General features: G+C 28.3%; 1 protein-coding gene across 3 annotated transcripts in view; it reads right to left on the bottom strand.

Moving 5' to 3' along the window:
* LOC136079836 (uncharacterized) overlaps nt 1–22,500 on the bottom strand; it is a 96,663-nt gene that overhangs the window by 20,526 nt on the left and 53,637 nt on the right. For all 3 annotated transcript variants that reach the window (XM_065796447.1, XM_065796448.1, XM_065796449.1), the window contains 3 exons: nt 18,585–18,829; nt 13,949–14,147; nt 3,218–3,262 (listed from right to left, as the gene is read on the bottom strand). In XM_065796447.1, the coding sequence (XP_065652519.1) occupies nt 3,218–3,262; nt 13,949–14,147; nt 18,585–18,829 (489 nt within the window). The remainder of the gene's footprint in view (nt 1–3,217; nt 3,263–13,948; nt 14,148–18,584; nt 18,830–22,500) is intronic.

Raw genomic sequence — 22,500 nt, 5'->3', positions numbered from 1 at the left:
TTGACTAGTCGTATTTGTTCTAACATGAAAAAAGTCAGAGCTGACATAATTGCTGCCGATATTGAAAACTACATAGACAATTTAAAAGTCAAAAATCAATGATGTTACACCTTCTATTATATGGAACTATGATGAGACTAATCTTACCGATAACCCGAGAAACAAAAAAGTACTATGTAAGAGGGGAGCAAAATGTGTGGAAAACATATGCAATCATAGCAAAAGTACAATATCACTCAAGTTTACAGGGAATGCTGAAGGGACTTTCGTGCCCATATGTTGTATACAATGCAAAAAATATGAGGTCCAGAAAACGAACAAAAATATGAGGTCCAGAAAAATGGACAGAAAACAGGCCAGAAGGAACGAGCTTAAACCACTCTAAAAGCGGATGGTTTGATGCTGTGTGCTTTGAGGACTGGTTTGAATCAAGTTTTTTGCCTAAGATACTAAAATGGGCCAAAAGTGATCATAGGGGATAACTTATCTTCATATATCAGATTAAACATGCTTAAGCTATGTGAAGATCATGTTTAGTTTGTTTGTCTTCCTCCAAAGTTAACCCTAACTAACTCAATCTAACTAACTAATCTAAAGCTAACTAAACCATTTGTTAACCCAGCTGACTCAATCATATTGCTTTCTTTGAACCTATGAAAAGATCATGGAGCAGAATACTGAGCAAGTAGAAAGAGTCTACTTTAGGGTCTAAATTTACAAGAACCCTTAAAGATTATTTTCTGAAACTGCTTGCAAGAGTGTTACACTTCAAGATGTTGAAACAGTCATTTCAAAAGCAATCACCAAACCCTTCACATCAAAGAAAAACTACCCTACTGTTTGATTTAATTCTGTTAAATCACTTTTTGCTTTGAGAGTTAAGATAAATTTTAGTGCAAAGAAAAATCTTTCTGATATCATAGTCCATGATGTTGGAGTTTCGTTATAATAAAATGTAATTTTTCTAAATAATAATTTTTTTTATTGATTTTTATTTTTTCAACGGATTTCAGGAATGTTTTAAATTGAAAACTAGGTAAAACTTAATGCAAACATACATGACAAGCATACACGACGTGACAAACATGCATGCCAATAATTTTCATTAGTTTAACTTCAACTTGATTCAATGTAAAAGAAACACTGGATTTATAGATATAGGTAAAAACTTCCACAAAGATAACTTTGACCCAAAATTTTAAAATAACAATAAAATGGTTTTATATATTTGGAACTTTAAAAATAGTTATAAATTAAAAGACTGTTTATTCAACCAAAGCCACTTAAAGCACCAATTTTTTTTTTTAAAGGTCAATAATTACTCTTTTCAAAAAAACACAAAAAGTTGTGCCAATGTTACCCCATCTTAGGGTACTCCATTTATAATAAAATGCAATATCTAGGTGTTTATGAAAGTTTAATAAACTGGCAAAAGAATTCTTCAGCTATTTTGATTTTGTGTGTAAAAGTATTTTTTATTTATTAATATCTTCACTTCCAACAAGGTTGCAAGCAACCACTATTAGAGTTGGAAGATACTGGAAGAGAAAAGCTTATAAAGCAAGATAATGACTAACAGACAACTTAAAAGATTGCAAATTATATGAAGCAGGAGAACAAGATAAAGGGGGCAAATTCCAAAGATATATGTTCAAGGAAAAAAACTAGACGAACAAGAAATTTTGGAGCACTTTTGGAAGAGTCACAGTGAAAAAATGAAACTTAATTGAATGGCGAGTAAAAAAAGAATGAAATTTAGTAGATGGCACAAGAGACGCTAGCTCTTTAGAGCAGTGCCCATTATAGTATTAATAGAAAAAAGAAAGAGAAAAAACATTACAATGATGTGATAATGGTTGGAGGTTGGCTGCAAGAGCAGGTTCAACTATGTTTAAAATGTCTTTATGCACTTTATCTAAAAGAGAAAAGGGCATCATTAGTATATCTGCCTCGGATATGGCAACAGTATTCCATACAAGGAGGGATTTGAGATTTATAGAGATAAAAAATATAATCCTGAGTAAGAAAGCGTCAAGCACAAAAAAGAGATGCAACCTTAGCAGATGCTGAGAGCCCCATGCTGTAGCAGAAGTGAGATTTTTTCATGCTCAAACGCTCCCTCCAAGCAATCAAAGAGTGTTGGCTTCTTATCAAGACAAGAATAAATGGTAGTATCATCAGTAAACAATGCCACCTTAGGTGTGAAAATTTCTGGAAGATCATTAATGTAAACTTAAAAAGGTTTAGGCCCAAGGATAAAACCTTGAGGAACCCCTGAAGTTACAGGATATGAAGAAGAGTGCTGTCCATCAAGGACAGCTTTTATACTACGATTTGTAAGAAAGGATTCAATAATCTTTTAAAAAGATGTTACCTAATACACTGTAAGAAGAACGCATAATAAAAAGTAATAAAAGATGTTACCTAATACACTTTAAGAAGAAAGCATATGGAGAAGACCAGGCAAGTTTTACCATAATTGTTGCCATGACAAGTTGTTATGACTGTTTTAGTAATGACACCTTCATTATTAAGCCTATTAATAAATAATATAGATAATACTTCATGATCTTCTTGGAGCCAGAGGTTAAAATTTTTATTGAATTCTTATAATACTAAGTACTTTCAACTGTTTAAAAATCTGCAAAATCTGAGATATAGGGTGACATTTTTAAAGATTTCTGGGTCATTTGACATGGAATTACATCTACTATGCTTATAATTCAAACAAGAATAGTAGTTTAGACATGCATTAGTATTTTAGTAATAATAATCTTTTTAATTGTTTCAAATAAAATCAAATATGTTTCACAAAAAAAATGTTATAACACATTAAACGTTGTTAAGTGTTAATATATAAATATATAAATATATAAAGGTATATTAAGGTACAAAAGTACAAAAATCCTCGTTATTGTGCTTCTAAAGCACATTAATGAGGATTTTATTAAAGTATCTTTAAAGCAATCATTAAGTTCAAAGAATATGTTTTTAAACATTTATTTACATAACACAAACATTTTTAACAAATTTAAACACATTTTTACAAGTAAACACATTTTTAACCACAGTTTCAAAACAGAAAATGAAACAATAACCTAATATATACAAAATAAATATCATATTTAAAAATCTATATTAAATTCATTCAAGCATGTAAAAAATAATACTAAATAGTAACACTAAAAACTTTTAAAAGAAGAACAAAACCACCTACCAGCACAAGTATTTGTACCATTACAAGAAACAATGCATGCTGGTTCTAAATAAATAAAAAAGGTAAAAGCTAACTAATTTTATTTAAAATTTTGGGATAACAACTTACGGTATTTATTTTGATTGATCTTATTGGTTGCTATCATAATATTTATCATCAGTAATCCTGTCACTGATGTCGTCAGTGATGATGATATCATCACTGATGAACTAATATTAATCTTTATCTAAATCTGATAGTTAAATAAAAAAAATTGTAATAAAAAAAATTTTTATGAAAAGCTCCAATAATAAGCTTAAAATTAATCCACAAAGTTGATATGCCATCACAGGATGTGTGTATATTTTGGATTAAAATAAAGGTGCATAAGAAATTTAAGAATCTCTTACCAATGAACATGCAATAAAGTGAACATGCATCAAATGAATTTTGTATGGTTAGGCACAGTGACTGTACAAATATTGACTGAAAATCTTGGTTAAAACAGACAACCTTAGTACCAGGCTTTTGATTCAAATTTAAAAAATTTAATTTATTTTAATTTTTAAATGCTTTTATATTTTTTTTAACTATGAAGAAATATATGTATATATTATATATTAAACAAATATTTAGATATTTTTCAATATATAATATTTATATTATATTGTCACTTTTTGGAACCAGTTATGTATCTCCTGGATTCAGGCAGAAGATACAAAACTAATTTCCAAAGAAACCAGTTATGTATCTCAAAGCCAAACATTTCTTATACATAAATCTAATTTTTTACCTATCCCAAAGATAAAACTAATTGCAAAAATGTTTTTTTTTAACTCATCTCTTGAATTTAATGGCAACATTCTTTCTGCCATCCCAAAAGAACAGATTATTCAACTGTTAGGCATTTAAGTCACTCCTGGTTCTGTTGCTAAAGTTATTTTCCACTCAAGATCTCTATAGCTTGTTGTTCAGACAACAATTTTTTCCACAGTGTACAAAAGTATTCTTTATCAAGAAAATTTCTCAGTGTTGCTCCGGTTCTCTAAATGTTCCAAGTCTCTCCTCATCTCCAGGTCGCCAAGTCTCTCCTTATCTCCAGTTCTTCAAGCTTGGGGTTTATAGTGGCTGGTGAATTTTGAATGAATCAGCTGTTTACTGAATAAGTGAATCAGTTAATACTGAATTAGTAAATCAGTTATTTACTTCTTATAATTCTTTCAACATTATTGATGTTTTTATATTGATAAACAGCAACTCTCTTACCTACTCCTCTACTTAATGTTTTCTTTGTTTATCGTAAATATCAAATACTGTCAACATTTCTATAATAATGAATAGTCTTCCAATACCATTACCATTTTTAAATACCGGTATTTTGGTACTGAATAACTTCATTACTGGTATAATACCGGTATTAAACTTTTTTTTTAATTTATCATAATATGGATAAAATCTCAAGTTAATAGTAAAAATTTCATTGATTCGATAAGCTTATTTATTTAATATCAAAGTTAGTGACTTTTTTATTTTTTGCTTTTTTTTCATTTGTAAAATGAGCCCATAAGAAACATAGGGCATTCAGAGCATCATCCTCAAGAGTAAACCATAATTTTGTTTAGGGTTCCCAAAAGATAGCGCTGGATCCAAATTCTTGTAATGTTGATGACCATTATGCAGATAATGTAGTAAGCTGGAAAAAGATGCACGTCGCTCATTTCATTGTCACACCAACATGGCTTTTAACTTTACAGCTAATTCGGTTACTCCAAGGTTATTTTTCATGAACATTAGTGTTGCATTGGCTGACAACAGTGTTACATCATTGCGGTACAATGCTTCCACAGCCAATTTTACTGGCGCAAGACATAAAGCAACAGCTATAACTGCATCAAACTCCTTAACAGTTACCTCAACTTTTGACTCACAAATGTTGAGGTGAGTTACAAATGCAATTTTCAAATTTTCAATCAAAAACAAAATGCTTGAACAAAACGTTCAAGCATTTTGTGAAGGCTACTCTAGCAAAATTTGCAGTCAAGTATTAGTAGAAGGCCTTTACCAAATTCAATTAATGTGTACTTTTGAAGTGCTTGATAATTTTTTTTCGAAGAACGGCAAAGCAATTTCACCACAGTGGGCACCTTATTCATTAACGACTGCAACTCATCAGTCATTTCAATAGAGTCATTCTTATTACTTATTACAACTTGAGACCTGTCGGAAAGATCTTCATTATCATTGGTTTTGTATGTGTTATTGTCAGTATTTCTATCCTTTTCATTTTCACTGCTATAGTTGTATTTGCAGAATACTTTCAAGTATTTTTTGGCATTACGGAAGCTCCATCAGTAGTAATACATACAATGTCTTCATTGTAGTTCAGCATAAACTGTGTAGGGTGTCCCAAAAAACAACATTTTTGAAAAATATATGCAGAGACCCCCTTAATGTGTTCTATCTAATACAAAAACACTAAATTTAAAATTTTTTTGAATAAAAAAATATTTTAAGGGTCCCTCAAGACCCTCGAATATTTAATGGGTCCCTAATATTTTCAAAAAAAAAGTTTTTTAAAAGTGTCAACCTGGTATTCAAATGAAGCAAAATTATATAAAAATTTCAAAAATAATATTTAATTTAGAAAAATTTTAACTTATTTATCAAAATTGTCATAAAAATACATAAAAAATGCATTTTTTTATTTTTTGTTAAAAAAACGTAATTTTTCATGTAATAAAACCAAAAATAACAATTCTATATTTGAAATCTATGTTATTTTTGAAATTTTTATATAATTTTGCTTCATTTGAGTACCAGGTTGACATATTTTTGAAAAATTTTTTTTTGAAAATATTAGGGACCCATTAAATATTTGAGGGTCTAAGTCTTGAGGGACCTCTTAAAATACTTTTTATTCAAAAAAATTTTTAATCTAGTGTTTTTGTATTAGATAGAACACATTAAGGGGGTCTCTGCATATATTTTTGTAAGGTTTGGATTTTTTGGCTATTGACAACAGTACCAATGAAAACAAAACCGATGAAGATGTTACATCTTGGGACAACTTTCTCTTCAGCAAGTCAATTTCATGGTTAGTTCTTAGATGTGTATGCAGTCCACTGGTACTTCCACCAATTGTATTTTATCTCTTTGTTGCATTTCTAACACTTTGCAAGTTGATTTTCTTTATCACACAGAAAATAAAACCACACAGAACTTTCGTCAACTCATACACCTGTGCTGAACTCTTTGAATACTTTTTGAGACACTTTATGTTTTTCTGGGTATTGAGGTAATCCATTTATTAGACAAGATATTGATTATTAGTTCATAATTTAAAATGCATAAAGTTTTTTTAGTAAACCTAATTATAATTGTTGTTAATTCTATAACTTTACATGGCATAACATTGGCAAGTACACTGTAAATAACGTTTTATAAAAAAAAATAAAAAATATTCTCAAGTTTTAATTTTCTTTTAGTAATTTTCTATTAACATTGCATTTTGCATTAGCGCTATATTTCATTCAAATTTTGCATTTCGGTTTCATAATCTCTTGGTTAAAATAGTAAACATTCAATAATAGAAATCAGCTGTAATGGATTCAAACTTTTCATTCTTTACATTAGTGCAAAACTCAAACATGCATTCTATATTAAATCAAGTGACGTAATGATAATATTTTAAATCAGTGCTTTCTTAATAGAAGAAAGACATAATTTTATTTTTAAATTAAACAAGTTCTATCTTTAACTACATACTTTTAAAAATAGTTTTTTTTATAAAAAATCAATTAAACAACTTTTTATTTTCTCTATACTCTTTAGAGAGTACCGTTTACTCTTTAGAGAGTATGATTTTATACTCTCATTACAAGATAAAGGAGCATTGTTTATTGTGATTGGAAGTTTTAAATGTTTCATTAACTTTCTTGTTTAACATAAATTAAGCAATTGCATTTAAAATATCACATACCCTTTACATATACTTTTAACACTGGTATTTAGCCAAACCAATATTGATATTTTAGTACTTGAAAAAGTCCAGTAATACGGGTACTACGGTATTGGTATTACCGGTATTAGAAGCACTAATAATAAATGTCAACCCTCTCACTGAGTCGTCTTATTGTCTTCTTAGATTATTATTTACTACTGATCTCTCATAAATGTAAATCTCTCATTCGCCCTTGTATGAAATACTGTTGTCATATTTGTGCTGCTTCTAATTTTTAAACATTGATACAAGAACTTTTAGTATGTAAATTTTTACTAAATAATGCGTTTTAGGTTAAAAAGTTAGACTAAAAGAAAAATATTTACTCACTCTATCTGCTAAGCTTGAGCCTCCTGCCCCTCGTAAAGTTGCACCCCTTTCTCTTTGCTACAAATACTATCATGGTTAGTGCACAAAGGAGCTATTATCTCTAGTTTCATCCACTTAAAGTTATTCCAGCTTGACTTGTCATTTAGTAAAGTTTCATTTGTTTACTGCATAAAAAACTAAATTTTTTTTTTTTAATTTCCTGACTCATACAACTTACAATTTTTTGTTAAAAAATTGAAACAATTGTATTGAGTATATAAGTTATTTCGCCTTAGTAGGATTTAAAATATTTATTTGCAATATTTTTGAATGTCAAATGAATTTATTAAAATTAGCAAAAAAACTAAATCAAAAAAAAAACGATCACACTGATTTCTTTTAATGTTAAAATAACTTTATTTTTTTTAAATACTACCAACTTACCAGTGAATGGAGTGCCAATACATTGACTAAGAGTTTAGCAAAGGGCACCAATCTTTTCTTTCATTTTTCTTTGTTTTTTTCTTCTTTTTCTGATGAAATCAGAAAAAATGAAAGAAAAGATTGTTGCCCCATGCCAAACCTATAGGTGATGTAGTGACACTCCTTTGTCGTACCATCAGTGTCATTTGATATATATATATATATATATAAAAAAAAATGAAAGAAAAGATTGCTACCCCATGCCAAACCCTTAGTAGATGTAGCCACACTCCTTTGTCATACTATTAGTGCCATTTGATATGTATATCATATACATATATATATACACACCTATAGTATCACTTACGAGGAATGAATTTACTCAAAAAGAAACACTTACAGGGACATTAGCATTATCAACGACATTTTAGTGTACCCATTAATTTTTTGTCTCCATAAGCATTGTTCTGAAAAAAATGTTCCCATATGCAACTTTTATAGAGAACGAAAAGTAAATACATCGACTATCAAATAGCCTGACTCACACTGGAGTGCTGCTACATAGACTGAGGGTTTGGTTTGGGCTTGATTTTGTAATTCAAAAACTATTATTACTGCATGGCAATAAAGAAAAATTACTTAAATATGCAAAAAAACACAAAGATTGGACCCAAGGAAGAGTTTAATCGGGTTCTGTGCACCGATGAGTCAAAATTCGAAAATTTTGGAACAAAAGGACACCAATATGTTTGAAGAAGAATTGAAGAAGCCTATCAGCCTGAGTGTTTAAAGCCAACTATTAAACACAGAGGAGGCTCTTTGCAAGTTTGGGGCTAATTATCTTCATCTGGAGTAGATGATTTGATCAAAATAGAGGTGCAACTCACTGGGGAACCTTATGTGGATATCCTAAGGCACCATATTGTATCACCCGGAATGAGACTAATAGGTCATAATTTTATTCTGCAGCAGGACAATGACCCAAAACATTGTTCCCGAGTGGCAAAAAATTATTTAAATAAAATGGCAGAGGAAGGAGTACTGGAATTGATAACCTGGCCTATAATGCTCAATTATATTCAAATCTGGCCCATAGTCCAGATTTGAAGATAATTGAGCATATTTGGGATTACCTGGACAGAAAGAAGGTCGAACATGCTCCCCAAAATGCTAAAGAATGTTTTGAAATACTTCAAAGAGAATAGCACAACATACCTCAGGATTTTATAACTAATTTGTATGAATCTTTTCCCCGGCAAATATTGGCTGTGATTAAGGCAAAAGGAGGACATAGTAGGTATTAAGAGTTTTTTATGAAGTTTGAGATTTAAAGGTTTGTAATTGTTCCATATTTTGTGTGAAATACACGTGTTTTAATAAGTTTATAATATAGAACTACAAACTTTAATATTAGAGAAGAATTCTCCAGAATTTTTTGAAAAAATTTAAGTGGTCTAAAACATATTCCCAGTAAGTGGTCTAAAACATATATATATATATATACATATATACATATATAAATATATATACATATATATATAAATATATATATACATATATATATATATATATATATGTATATATGTTTACATATATATACATATATATGTATATATATGTAAATATATACATGTATATATATATATATATATATAAATATATATATATATATGTATATATAGATTTATATATACATATATATGTATATATATACATATATATACATATATATGTATATATATGTAAATATATACATGTATATATATATATATATACATATACATACATATATATGTATATATACATATATATACATATATATGTATATATATATATATATATATATATATAGGTATATGTATACATATATATATATATATATACATTTATATTTATATCCTTATCTCATAGTCGTAAGAGACTTTTAATGTAAAAAAAGTCTCTTTTAACAACAATTTTGCTACCTCGACAATTAAGCCACATTTTAGTGTTGTCAAAAAGTTAAAATAATTAAATTAATTTGGAAGTACATTAAGTATTATCGTTTTTTTAAAAACCGCAATAATAATGACTAGAAAGCTTTTTTTAATTAATATTATTTTTGTTTTTTAAAAACATTTTTTTTAAACATGCGCAGTGTGTTGCTACATCGACTAACTTATAGCCTGACTCGCAACTGAGTGCTGCTATATTGATTGAGGGTTTGGTTAGGGCAGGCAGTCTATCAGTTAGAAAGAAAAAAAATTATTAAAGTTATTAGACTTTTTCTGGTCTGGTTTATTAGCGCTCTCTTTAAAACTACAGTTTATGGAAGAAACTTTTCAACTACCACTGTATATATATATATATATATATATATATATATATATATATATATATATATATATATATATATATATATATATATATATATATATATATATATATATATATATATATATATATATATATATATATATATATATATATATATATATATATATATATATATATATATATATACAGTCTTGGCCATAAGTTTGGAACCGATGAATTTTTTTCTCATAGGAACGTTTCTATGACGCGTACGGCATTTAACTGCTGCAGCATCGTGTTTATGCAGCATCAGTTGCATAGTTAAATGCCTTCGCGACTTCTTAATCGTTGCAAAACGTGAATCGTGTAACTTTACACCGCAGCAGAGCATCGTGAACAATATGACCCTCATTAAGCTGCATTATACACTGTTCAATGCCTAAACTATCGTTCCCTTGAACTAATGTTTACCTGAACTAATATTCGGTTGAACTAATGTTGAAATATACTTACTTATATTAACAAACTATACATTATATTTTAATCAATTAATTAGCTGATTTACATATATATTAACTGCATATCAGTGCGAAAGGTAAGGCTTAACTTCTTATAAGTATAAAATTAATTAATTTATCCTTTTATTGTTATATAAGAAGTAAAAATATGCAAATAAATCGCTTTATTTGTATAAATGTTTGCAAATTATTCAATAATATATACTATTCATAAAAATAGATCTATTAATTTATAATTATTTATATTATTAGCAGTAAGTATTCTACATTAACATGTACAGTGCGTAAAATGACTAGAAGTATTGAATTGTCGAAGGAGAAAAGGGCACAAATGATGATCCTACACCAGCAGAATTATTCTCACAGTAAAATAGCTGGTATACTGCACATATCTAAGTCTGCTGTCACCAAAGGCATTGCAAGAGCAAAGCAGTTGGGCACTCTGGAATCCAGAAAGAGGTCTGGACGACCTCGCATAACTTCTGCCACAACGGATCGGGTGATACATCGGCTTGCTGCTGCAAATCCAACATGGTCATCTCTCCAGATAGCAGTAAATTCATCACTTCCTGCCAGTACAAGAACAATCAGAAGACGCCTTTTGAAGGAATTCAAGCTGCCATCATGTCGTCCAGCAAAGAAAGCCATGTTAAGTAAAAAGAATATCCGTGACCGCTTGACATTCTGTCGCAAGTACAAAGACTGGACTGCACAAGACTGGAAAAAAACTATGTTTTCAGATGAGTCAACTTTTTCTCAGTTTGCCTCATATATCAGACATGTCAGGAGACCTGCAAAACAAAGATACAACATCAGGTATGTTGTTCCCACTGTGAAGCAGGCGCCTACCGTTATGGTGTGGGCAAGTTTCTCGGCATCAGGTCGAGGTGGCATATGGTTCATGCCAAAGAATACAACCATCAATGCTCAAGTTTACCTTGGGATATTAAAGGAAAAGTTGAACACTCACATGAACATTCTGAAATGTAAGGTATTTCAGCATGATGGTGCACCCTGCCACAGAGCAGCAGTTGTAACCAACTGGCTAAGACAGAAACATATCGAAGTCTTGGGTCCATGGCCTGGCTCAAGTCCTGACCTAAACCCAATAGAAAACATGTGGACAATGATTAAGCAGAAGGTTGCTGCCACAAATCCAACGTCAGAGAAGTCTCTGATTGATGCCATCAAGCGTGTATGGACAACTGCCATAACCCCAGAATACTGCGCGAAATTGTCCGATTCAATGCCAGCGAGAATAGCAGCAGTACTGGGTGCCAAAGGACATTATTCAAAATACTGATACCATTTTTTACATGACAGAATATTTACTTGTATATAATATTTAAAATAAAAATGATTTCAAAAGTTTTTGTTGATATTTTGGGTATAAAAAGTGTAATTATATCATAAAACCTAATCGGTTCCAAACTTATGGCCAAGACTGTATATATATATATATATATATATACAGTGCTGGCAAAAAGTCTAACAACATTATAATTACTTTTCATAACTACTTTCAAAAAAAATACTACTTCCAAAAATAATATATTTTCACCAAAAACAAGTTCAATTATTTTTATTACATTGTATAATCATTTTAAACAGATGTACTATTAATATTTGGTAGGATATCCTTTGTTTTTTAAAACAGCACTAATTCGTTTGGGCATGGATTTGGCAAGATTTTCACATAGTCCTGATGTAATTTCTGTACACCATACATGACGAATAGCATTTTTTAAACCATCTAATGAACTGCAGTTCTTAGCAGATACACGCTTCTTGATTAACATCCAAAGATTTTCAATTGGGTTGAGATCTGGAGAATTTCCAGGCCAATCAAGCAACTGTATGTTTTTTGATCCAAGCCACTGCTTCACAGACTTCACAGTGTGGCATGGTGCTGAATCATGTTGAAAAACTGTGCACTGATGAATAATCATGAAATTGATTAGAGATTCATCCAAAACGTTGAGGTACTTTTTTGCATTCATAGTTTCTCCTTTGGGCAAAAAGTATAAATCTCCGAGGCCATAAGCAGAAAAAAAACCCCACGCCATTACAGAAGCTGAATGCTTCACAGTTTTGCATGTGTATTTAGGATTGGTAGGATTAGAACTAGTAGGTGGACAAACAAAAAGCTTAACATTAAAGAACTGACGAAACATGGACTCATCACTGAACATCACCTGTGTCCACTGCTCTTCTGTCCAATCTTGATGCTTCTTGCGCTTTTTTCTCATCTTTTTAGTTACTAATGGCTTCTTAAATGGCCTTCGTGCAGGTAAGTTTAATTCCGCAGAAAGTCTGTGACGGATTGTGCGCTTTGAGACATTAGAAAGTGTTGGTATGCTGTTCTGTAGGTCACCAGAGGTTATTGAAGGATTCATCTTGACCATTGTTACCATCATGAGGTCAGTACGCTCTGAAGTGACTCTAGGACGTCCAGACCTCTTTTTAGGAGACAGGGGGATAACTTGCTTTACAACACGCCAAATTGTAGTGCGTTCAACCATGTAAATTGTTGCAATGCCTGCATGAGACATACCACTTTTAGCAAGACGTTGAATGCATGCTTTTTCTTCTTTACTAAGCTGCCGTATCTTAGCCATGATTTTCACTGAATTAACTGTTTAAGCTACAAAATTGTCTTTATAAATATATTTATACATAAAGATAAAAATATAAGATAATAACACTGAGCCTACTGGAGTGGAAACATTGATTTGTGTAAAATTGTGCCTTGTTGCAAGGCTTTTTGCCAGCACTGTGCATAAATTAGTAAAAAACACTTATCTAATTTTTGATTACTTCAACACTGTGTTTCACCATCAGTAGGTGATGAACCTACTGATGGTGAAACACACTGTTGAAGTAATCAAAAATTAGATAAGTGTTTTTACTAATTTATTATTGCTCTGTTCTTTTAGAACATTGAGCACTCTGTTTGTAGAATACACTAACATAATTTATATATACATATATATATATATATATATATATATATATATATATATATATATATATATATATATATTTATATATGTATATATATATATATATATACATATATATATATTTATATATATATATTTATATATATATATATATATATATATATATATATATATATATATATATATATATATATATATATATATATATATATATTGCCTTTATGAAAATACTCTAATTACATACTAATGCATCCATACAGCGTATTGATCTCTTGCTTGTCTGTATCACTCATTCTACCCATTTTGCCAATTAGTTCTTCCATATCTTTTGTTAAATTCATAAATTCTTGTTTTAACCTTATTGTTTTTGTGTTGGCAGTACGTTTTCTTTTCTTTGATAAAGCCCATAAATCATAATGCATTATGGAGAAAATATCATAGGGCTAAACAGAAATTATAACTTTGAACAGAAAAAATTTAAATAATTTTGCTTAAATTACTAATTTTTTTTTCTTTATTATTGTTATTTTTATTCATTATTGTTCTTTTAAATTATTTAAATTTTTGTTCTTCTGAAATTATTCAGATAATAAAAAATAATATTGAAAAGAAAAAACATTAATAAAACAAAACAATTAAAAGCAAACTATAAGCATTAATGAAAAAAGAACCTCAATAATATATGAAAATGGCTCAGGTTTTTAACATCCTAAATTAAAGTGAATGAAATAAACAAAAAGAACAATTTTCTAAAGTTTTTATAATTTATGACCATTGTTTATATAATTGTATAGTATTGAGCATAACTAATGTTTTAATTTATTTCTCTGTATTGTTTATACTATCGTGTATTTTTGTGCATTGTTTATATTGGTGAACAGTTACAGAAAAATAGTCAAAATTATAAGGTTCTATACCAAAAATGCCACCAATATGGGATGAAATAATCAAAAGATGAATCAAATCAGACTATTATGTTTGAGTGAAATATATATATATATATATATATATATATAATATTAAAATATTTTAAATGAGAAAATACAACTTTATAATGGAACTTGAAGTTTCATGCCATTCGGCAATCATCAGCCATATTATTCAAATATAAAATAAAAACCGTTATAAAAAATACAAATTAAGCGTTGCAACGGCATCTGACATCAAGTGTACGTGATCCGATATTTGCTAATCGCCGGTATCAAAGTTAGAAAGTAAAAATTTTTTCCTATGTCTACAAGCAGAAACCAATTCACTTTTTTTATTAAGTAGTAAACCACTATCAAAATTCATAATAAAATATTTTTCACTGATGCAAAGGTTACACCTTCTTGTAGATGGATTATAAGATTGGCATCTTTTAATTATGTTCCACTTAATTATAGGCATGTTACCTGCGTCTTTGTGTTTCCAGATCTCTTTGGAAAGTTCTGTATCATTTCTATATCTGGTTGCATTAAATGATTTAAGGTGGTTTGCAAATCTGAGCTTGAAAGCGTTTTCACTGATACCGATGTAATATTTTTCCGTAAAACTGGGATTAGGTGATGATAAAGTGGCTTTATATACAACGTTTTTTGATAGACATTCGTTATTTAACGGGCATGCAGTTTTCTTAATGCAGTTGCAATTTATATCATTAGTGGTGAGTTTGTTGCGCAAAATTTGTTGGTTGTGTGAATTAATAATAGATCGAATATTTGGCATGCAGCTGTAACTAACTTTTATTGTGTTTCTGTTGAAAATTTTGTGGAGCTTATGATGTAATGGAAAATGTAAGTCAATTAAGTTTAAGAAAAGGTGTCCAATTTTTGTTACCACATTTTTACTGAAAGGGGGATTAAACCATATTATCGTTTATATATATATATATATATATATATATATATATATATATATATATATATATATATATATATATATATATATATATATATATAAATTAGTAAAAATCACTTATTCAACTTTTTTCTTCAACTTTAAGTTTCACCATTGCTGGATTATCAGGAAGAGGATCTCTTCCTGATGATCCTGATTTATTATTGCTCTGTTCTTTAAGAACATTGAGCACTCTATTTGTAAAATACACTAACATAATTTACATATATATATATACATATATATATATATAGATATATATATATACATATATATAGATATATATATAGATATATATATATATATATATATATATATATATATATATATATATATATATATATATATATATATATATATATATAATATATATATATATATATATATATATATATATAATAGTTTTTCATCATTTGCTGATATGGAAGAAATAATAAAACAACAAAGCTTTGCTTTCTTTCTGTATAATAGAATAATTTAATAGAATAAACCATTATATTTTTAAAAATATCTGACAAGATAAAATTTTAAGTATTGACTACAGAGAGGTCATTAAAGGAGGACAGGGGAACAGATCCTTCATTTCTAACTTTAAAGTTACATTTAAAAATCAGAAATTTTTTCTTTTAGCATATCTAAAATGAAACTTATTATTTTTGGTCAATTTTTTTATTTAAATAAAACTAATAATTAAACAATAATGAATATAAAAAAATAATTAATAATCAAACATTAATAACAGATAGGTCTTTCCAAATAGTATTTTCTTTGTTTATCAATGGTGTGAATTTTTTATTTATTATGAAATATAAATAAGTTGTATAAAAATAAAATATTGCATAATTAAATATTTTTAATAACTTAAAATACACCATGATTGAATTCTGGAATAATGTATACATAAATTCTATATTTTTTATTTAGTTTTTTAATATTAGATTCCCTTAACTTATGAAAAATGTTAAATCAGAAAAGATCTTATGAAGATAACAGAAAAGTTATCATAATTGAAATGGAGACAAAAAAGAGAAAGAAAAGACAATAATTGGAATCTTCGAGTGAGAAATCCAATCAAATACTAGCAAATTTAAAATGTTAACACAGACAATATAATCACAAACAATAAAATTAAAATTTAAACATTTTTAAAAATATTTTTTGAAGATTTTACAGAAAATAATGCAACTTAGTTCTAATTATTACTTATGCAACTTACTACTTATTTATAATCAAACTTAGGAATGAGATATTATACTATTTCAGTTTCCAACTTTACTGATGATAATTTAAGGAAAATGTTATGAAATCAATTTTTTAATGATTCATTGTTTGGAAAAATATATTAAAACTCATGCCATTATATTTTAGATCTATATAAAACCAAATACAAGTACATAATTTTGTATATGTTGTATGTAATAAAAATCATCAAACATATTATTTTAAAAATTTTTCTTATTTTGGGTAAAACCATTTATAAATTTCTAACTTGATGGTTCCTGCTACCATCTTAAATCAAGGTAAAATGTAAAACAGTCATCATTTTAAAAATGTTGCTGTATTAGCATTAAAATATTTTTTAACATTTTTAAAAATTTCCTAATTTAAAAAAAAAATGTTAATTACAACAAAAGATTTTGAAAAAAATTTTATCCTGTATTAATAAAGTGCATGTGTGGAATATAAAAAAAGTAATTGAATAGTTCAAATGACCAGATCTAATTTGGTTACAAAGTTCTGATTCATGATCTAACACACCAAATTTCAAAAAAATTACAAAAAAAACGAAATCTAGCACCTTTTCTTCTAGTTAAAAAATTTTCAATTAAAAATAGGTTTTACATTGAAGAGAAATGCAAATAGGTCATTTTTCAACATTAAACCATACAATTTTAAAGAAAAATTCAAATACAATTGACCTCAGGTTTCTTGCAGAAGCAGTTTTCAAAATAAGTTTCATTTTTAAAATGCTTTTAAGAACTTAGAATAAACCAAAAACTCTACACTTTTAAAATAAATTTTTCCTTTTCTTTTCAATTGATCAAACTCAATTTGAATTTGAACTGTCCATTTCAATCTATATTAATAGAAAAAACATTTGGAGTTCAAAATTTAGGAACTTTTTCATTGAGTATGAAACTCTTGAATACCAATACCTGATTTAGCTTATTTGCTACTTCTAATGGTCTAAAGTTGGATTTGATTACATTCTACTTGATATCTGTAATTATTTACCTGACAGCATTTTTAACTTAAGGAGCATACATTTGAAAAATTTTTCAACCATTGAATCAACACATATTTGAGAACAGTTGTTTTCAAATACGAATTTGAGCAAATGAAAATAAAAACAAAAGCAATTCAGAAGTCAAATATATGATGCCAGTCACCTGCGGATGGTATCATCAATATGACATCATTACTATATTATCAACAGGTTTGATACTAACTCTACCCCAATAAGCAACATTCCTAAGGAAGGAGATGTAAACTTTTTAGATTAATGCTCTTCTGCAGGACTCTGTAGTAAGGTCGTAAGGACTTATGGTTACATTATAATAATATCAACAAAAAATCTTATTTGACTTTGGATTCTTATTGTCTTCAAGAGAATTTGTTGTTTCAAGCTGAATTTAAAATTAAGTTTAATTAAGTTTAACTTATTAACAATTTCTATAAAAGTCATTTATAATAACTTTTATCTCATTTATCATAAAGTTAAGTCTCATCTTGTATTTTACAATAAAGTTAAGTCTTATCTTGTATTTTACCATAGAGTCAAGTCTTATCTTGAACTTTACCATAAAGTTGAATTTTATCTTGTAATTCACACCATTGATAAGTCTTATCTTATGTCATAAGTATTTTCTTGATTTAAAATGTTTTATATTGTTTGTATTGTTATTTTTTAAAAACTTACCACTTTTTTTTAAAAACAAATTTCTGAATCTCAGAGTATTTAACTAGATATTAAAATATTATTTGGGGTAAAAAACGCTTACAGATGAATAATGTGTTTGCTTGATAGAATAGTAGCATTCAAACTGTGACAATGCTTCGTCATCACTACTTTCATCACCATTACTATCATCACTTTCATCACTATCTTCTTCATCATCTTTATCTTCATCTTCATCTTCTTCTTCATCTTCTTCATCTTCTTCTTCATCTTCTTCTTCATCTTCTTCCTCTTTTTCATCTTCTCCTCCACCTCCTCCTTCTTCACCTTCATTTTCTTCTTGTTGGGCTAAAAATATAACTTTTCTTTCATTTAAATTCTTCAAATTTTTTGAAAATTTTTATTATAAATATTAGTGTGAATTTATACATTAATATATGTATTTGTATCTTATACAAATAAATTCTAGTATAATATTAACTTAGTGTAGTTACATTTCTGAATAGTTAAAAAAAAATTTTAACTGTTTATTTAAGTTCATTCACTTCATGCATTCTAGTTTTCAGTTTCAAACTAAAGCTCAAATAAAGCATTTAAAATTTGTTGTATGTAATTATTATTATATGGTAGATCATTATAAATAGTGTAAGTTTATAAGTGCTAAGAAAACATAAATATTCATACATTAAAAATAAATAAACTCAAAATATAAAAAACAGGATACAGAGTCCAGTCGAAAAAAAAAGATCACAATAAGAATAGTACCAGACTATTATTTCATGCCAATCATGCTATACACATGACTAAATGAACACAAAAAAGTTTCTTAAACATGTATTATTGATATAAAGGGAAATCTGATTAATTCTAATGTGTAAATCTATATGTATGTATATATATATATATATAAATACATAAATATATATACATATATACATTTTCATATATATATGTATATATATATACATATACATACATATATATATATATATATATATATATATATATATATATATATATTATATATATATATATATATATATATATATATATTTATACGAATAAGTTTAATTGTATTATACAAATTAAAGTGCTCAATGTTCTTAAAGGAACAGAGCAATAATAAATTAGTTAATTAGTAGAAAATCATTTGTCAAACTTTTTATTTACACTGTGTTTCATCAATTATGACTCAAAAATTATATATACAGTCGTATGACAACTTATTATGGCTACCCAATAAATTTTAACATACCTTGCTTATCTTTTGTTTTCTTGGCATTATAGTTCAAAATTATATAATTTAATTTATTTGGATGCATACAATATAGTTATACATTGACAAAATTATTTAAAATTTTATGCTGGTGTAAACACTGTCATTTTTGACAGCCATTTTGTGTGACGCCATCTTGAGACCGCTATTCTTACAGTGCACGTGGTGAATACTCTCTGTTAGTTTTGGTATATTTTTCAAAGTTATTATTAAAGTAAGTACTCAAATCGACTAATATTACTTTAAGAATATTACATTACATAAATTAACATAAAAATATTTTTATTTCACTCAGTATTTTGTGATTAAAATTATTTTAAGTAATAATAGAAATTTTCGTACTAAAATTGGTTATTTTTTTAGAAATGGGCAAAAAAAAGGACTTATCTCTAGGAAAAAAAAGTGAAATCCAAGCACTTCTTACAAATACTGGTTTTTCCCAAAGAGGAATCGCCAGAAGTCGTAATGTTTCTAGAGTGTCAGTGCAGAATATCCAAAAAAAAATTGTTAACATGGAAAACCTGACTCCAAAAAGGACTGGAAACTGTGGTAAAAAAAGAATTCTTACTCCACGAGGTGAAAGAATTCTTACTAAAATAGTATTGGAAGATAGGCTAGCATCAAATGATGATATCACTGAGAAGTTGGAGAGCTCTGGTATTAAGATGTCCAAGAGAACGGTTCAGCGTTGTCTACACGATCTTGGCTACAGCGCAAGACGTCCGGCTAAAAAGCCAAAATTAACGCCAAAAATGATGGAGAAGCGATTAGAATGGGCAAAAAAATATAGAAATTGGACTGAAGACGATTGGAAAACGGTATAACAGATTATTTTATTAAATAATACTTTAAATTTTTTAGATAATCCATGCATTGTGGTCAATGAACCATCGTATAATATTTTTAGGTTTGCTTTAGTGATGAGAGCACGTTCCAAGTCAAAAAAAGCACAATACGTGAAAAGGAAGGTTGGAGAGAAATATTTAAGTAGCTGTATTATTCAAACCGTCAAACATCCAACCTCGGTGATGATTTGGTCGGTCATTTGTGGGAAAGGAATGGGAAGGCTGTACATTGTTCAAGGGATAATGAACCAGGTGCAGTATAAAAATGTCCTGGAACAAAGATTGTTACCCCAATTGACGGAATGGTTTGGTCCAGAGGAAAACAAAACATTCATGCAAGATGGAGCACCATGCCATACGGCTAAGTCTATCAAAATCTTTTTGAAAGATAAAAATATTCCTTTGTTGGACTGGCCGGGAAATTCGTCGGATCTCAATCCATTAGAGAATGTTTGGGAGCTATTAAAAAAGGAGGTGGCCAAGGAAAATATTACAAACAAGGTGGTTCTAATAGAAAGTATTATAAAACATTGGAACCACAATGCAAGATTGCAGGAAATGGCAGAAAACTGCATAAAAAGCATGCCTAAAAGGGTACAGGCAGTAATCGATGCAAAAGAGGGGGTTACAAAATATTGATTGTAACTAAGATATTATATGAATATTTTTTATTAAAGTGTATTTATTCTTAATACACTTTAATAAAAATTATTATTAATTTTTTATTAACACACAACCTGATTTTTTATTAGAATACGTCTTTGGTAGATAAAATTGTAAAAACTGATGGAAAATCACAATTTTTCTAGAGTTTCTAGAAAAAATGTAGGTGGCCATAATAAATTGTCATACGACTGTATATAGATAAAGATATGGATTCAATTTTGTGAGTATAAAAAAGTATAAACAACTATTAACAACCATTAACTAACTTTATAACCATGCTATGGTATGATATAATAATTTTTTTAAATAACTTTTTTCCTATAAAGTTTTTTTAAATAGTTAATAAAAAAGAGTCATGGAGTTTAGTATGTTAGTCTTTTTTTTTCTTCTTTCTTGCGAAATAGTATAATAAATAGCCCATATGTATATATACATATGGCAATTTGGTATATTAAAATTACGAATCGTCATTTATTTAATTCTGTAACTGCTACTACTAATACGTGTGGCTTTGCTGGAAATGATTTAAAACTAGTATAGATTAGAAGTGTTTAGAACTTTAGAACATTTTAGAAAATTTCAGAATATTTTAGACGACTTTAGAACATTCTGGAACAATTAAGAGTATTCTAGAACAATTTAGAATATTCTAGAACAATTTAGAATATTCTAGAACAATTTAGAACATTCTGGAACAATTAAGAATATTCTAGAACAATTTATAATATTCTAGAACAATTTAGACTGTGTATATATAGTTGCTTATCTAATTTTATAGTTATAACAGAAGCGACACCTGGCGACATACAAGCCTAGCGATAGTAGCATTCAGAAGAACAAAGATGTCTGGACCAATAATCTGGTAAAATTTGAAGACTCATAAAAGAAGAAGAATGGTCCCTTTGGAAAAATATTCACTGGAAGAAAAGTACAAAATGCCTCTCCAATAGCAAATTATCGGATGCTACCATTTACTTGGACCAAAATGGAAGAAAGGAGAGAATAGCGGAAATTTCCAAGTTACCTAATTGTGGAAGAATAAACTGAATTTTTCTTATGTATCTTATCAAGTTATATGAGCAAAGCCTAATAAAATACTGAAATGTTATGATGAATGTGTCAACCGGGGAAGCTACGAACCCCTTGATGAAATATTTGATATTACTAAAGTGGATAGAACATGGTTATCTTCCGAGGACAAGCGATTGTATCATCTCAAGTGGAAAGTAAAG

Source organism: Hydra vulgaris, chromosome 04 (assembly GCF_038396675.1).
Source record: "Hydra vulgaris chromosome 04, alternate assembly HydraT2T_AEP".
Classification (NCBI taxonomy): domain Eukaryota; kingdom Metazoa; phylum Cnidaria; class Hydrozoa; order Anthoathecata; family Hydridae; genus Hydra; species Hydra vulgaris.
Note: the sequence above shows the minus strand (reverse complement) of the source record. Positions and strands in the feature narration are given on the sequence as shown.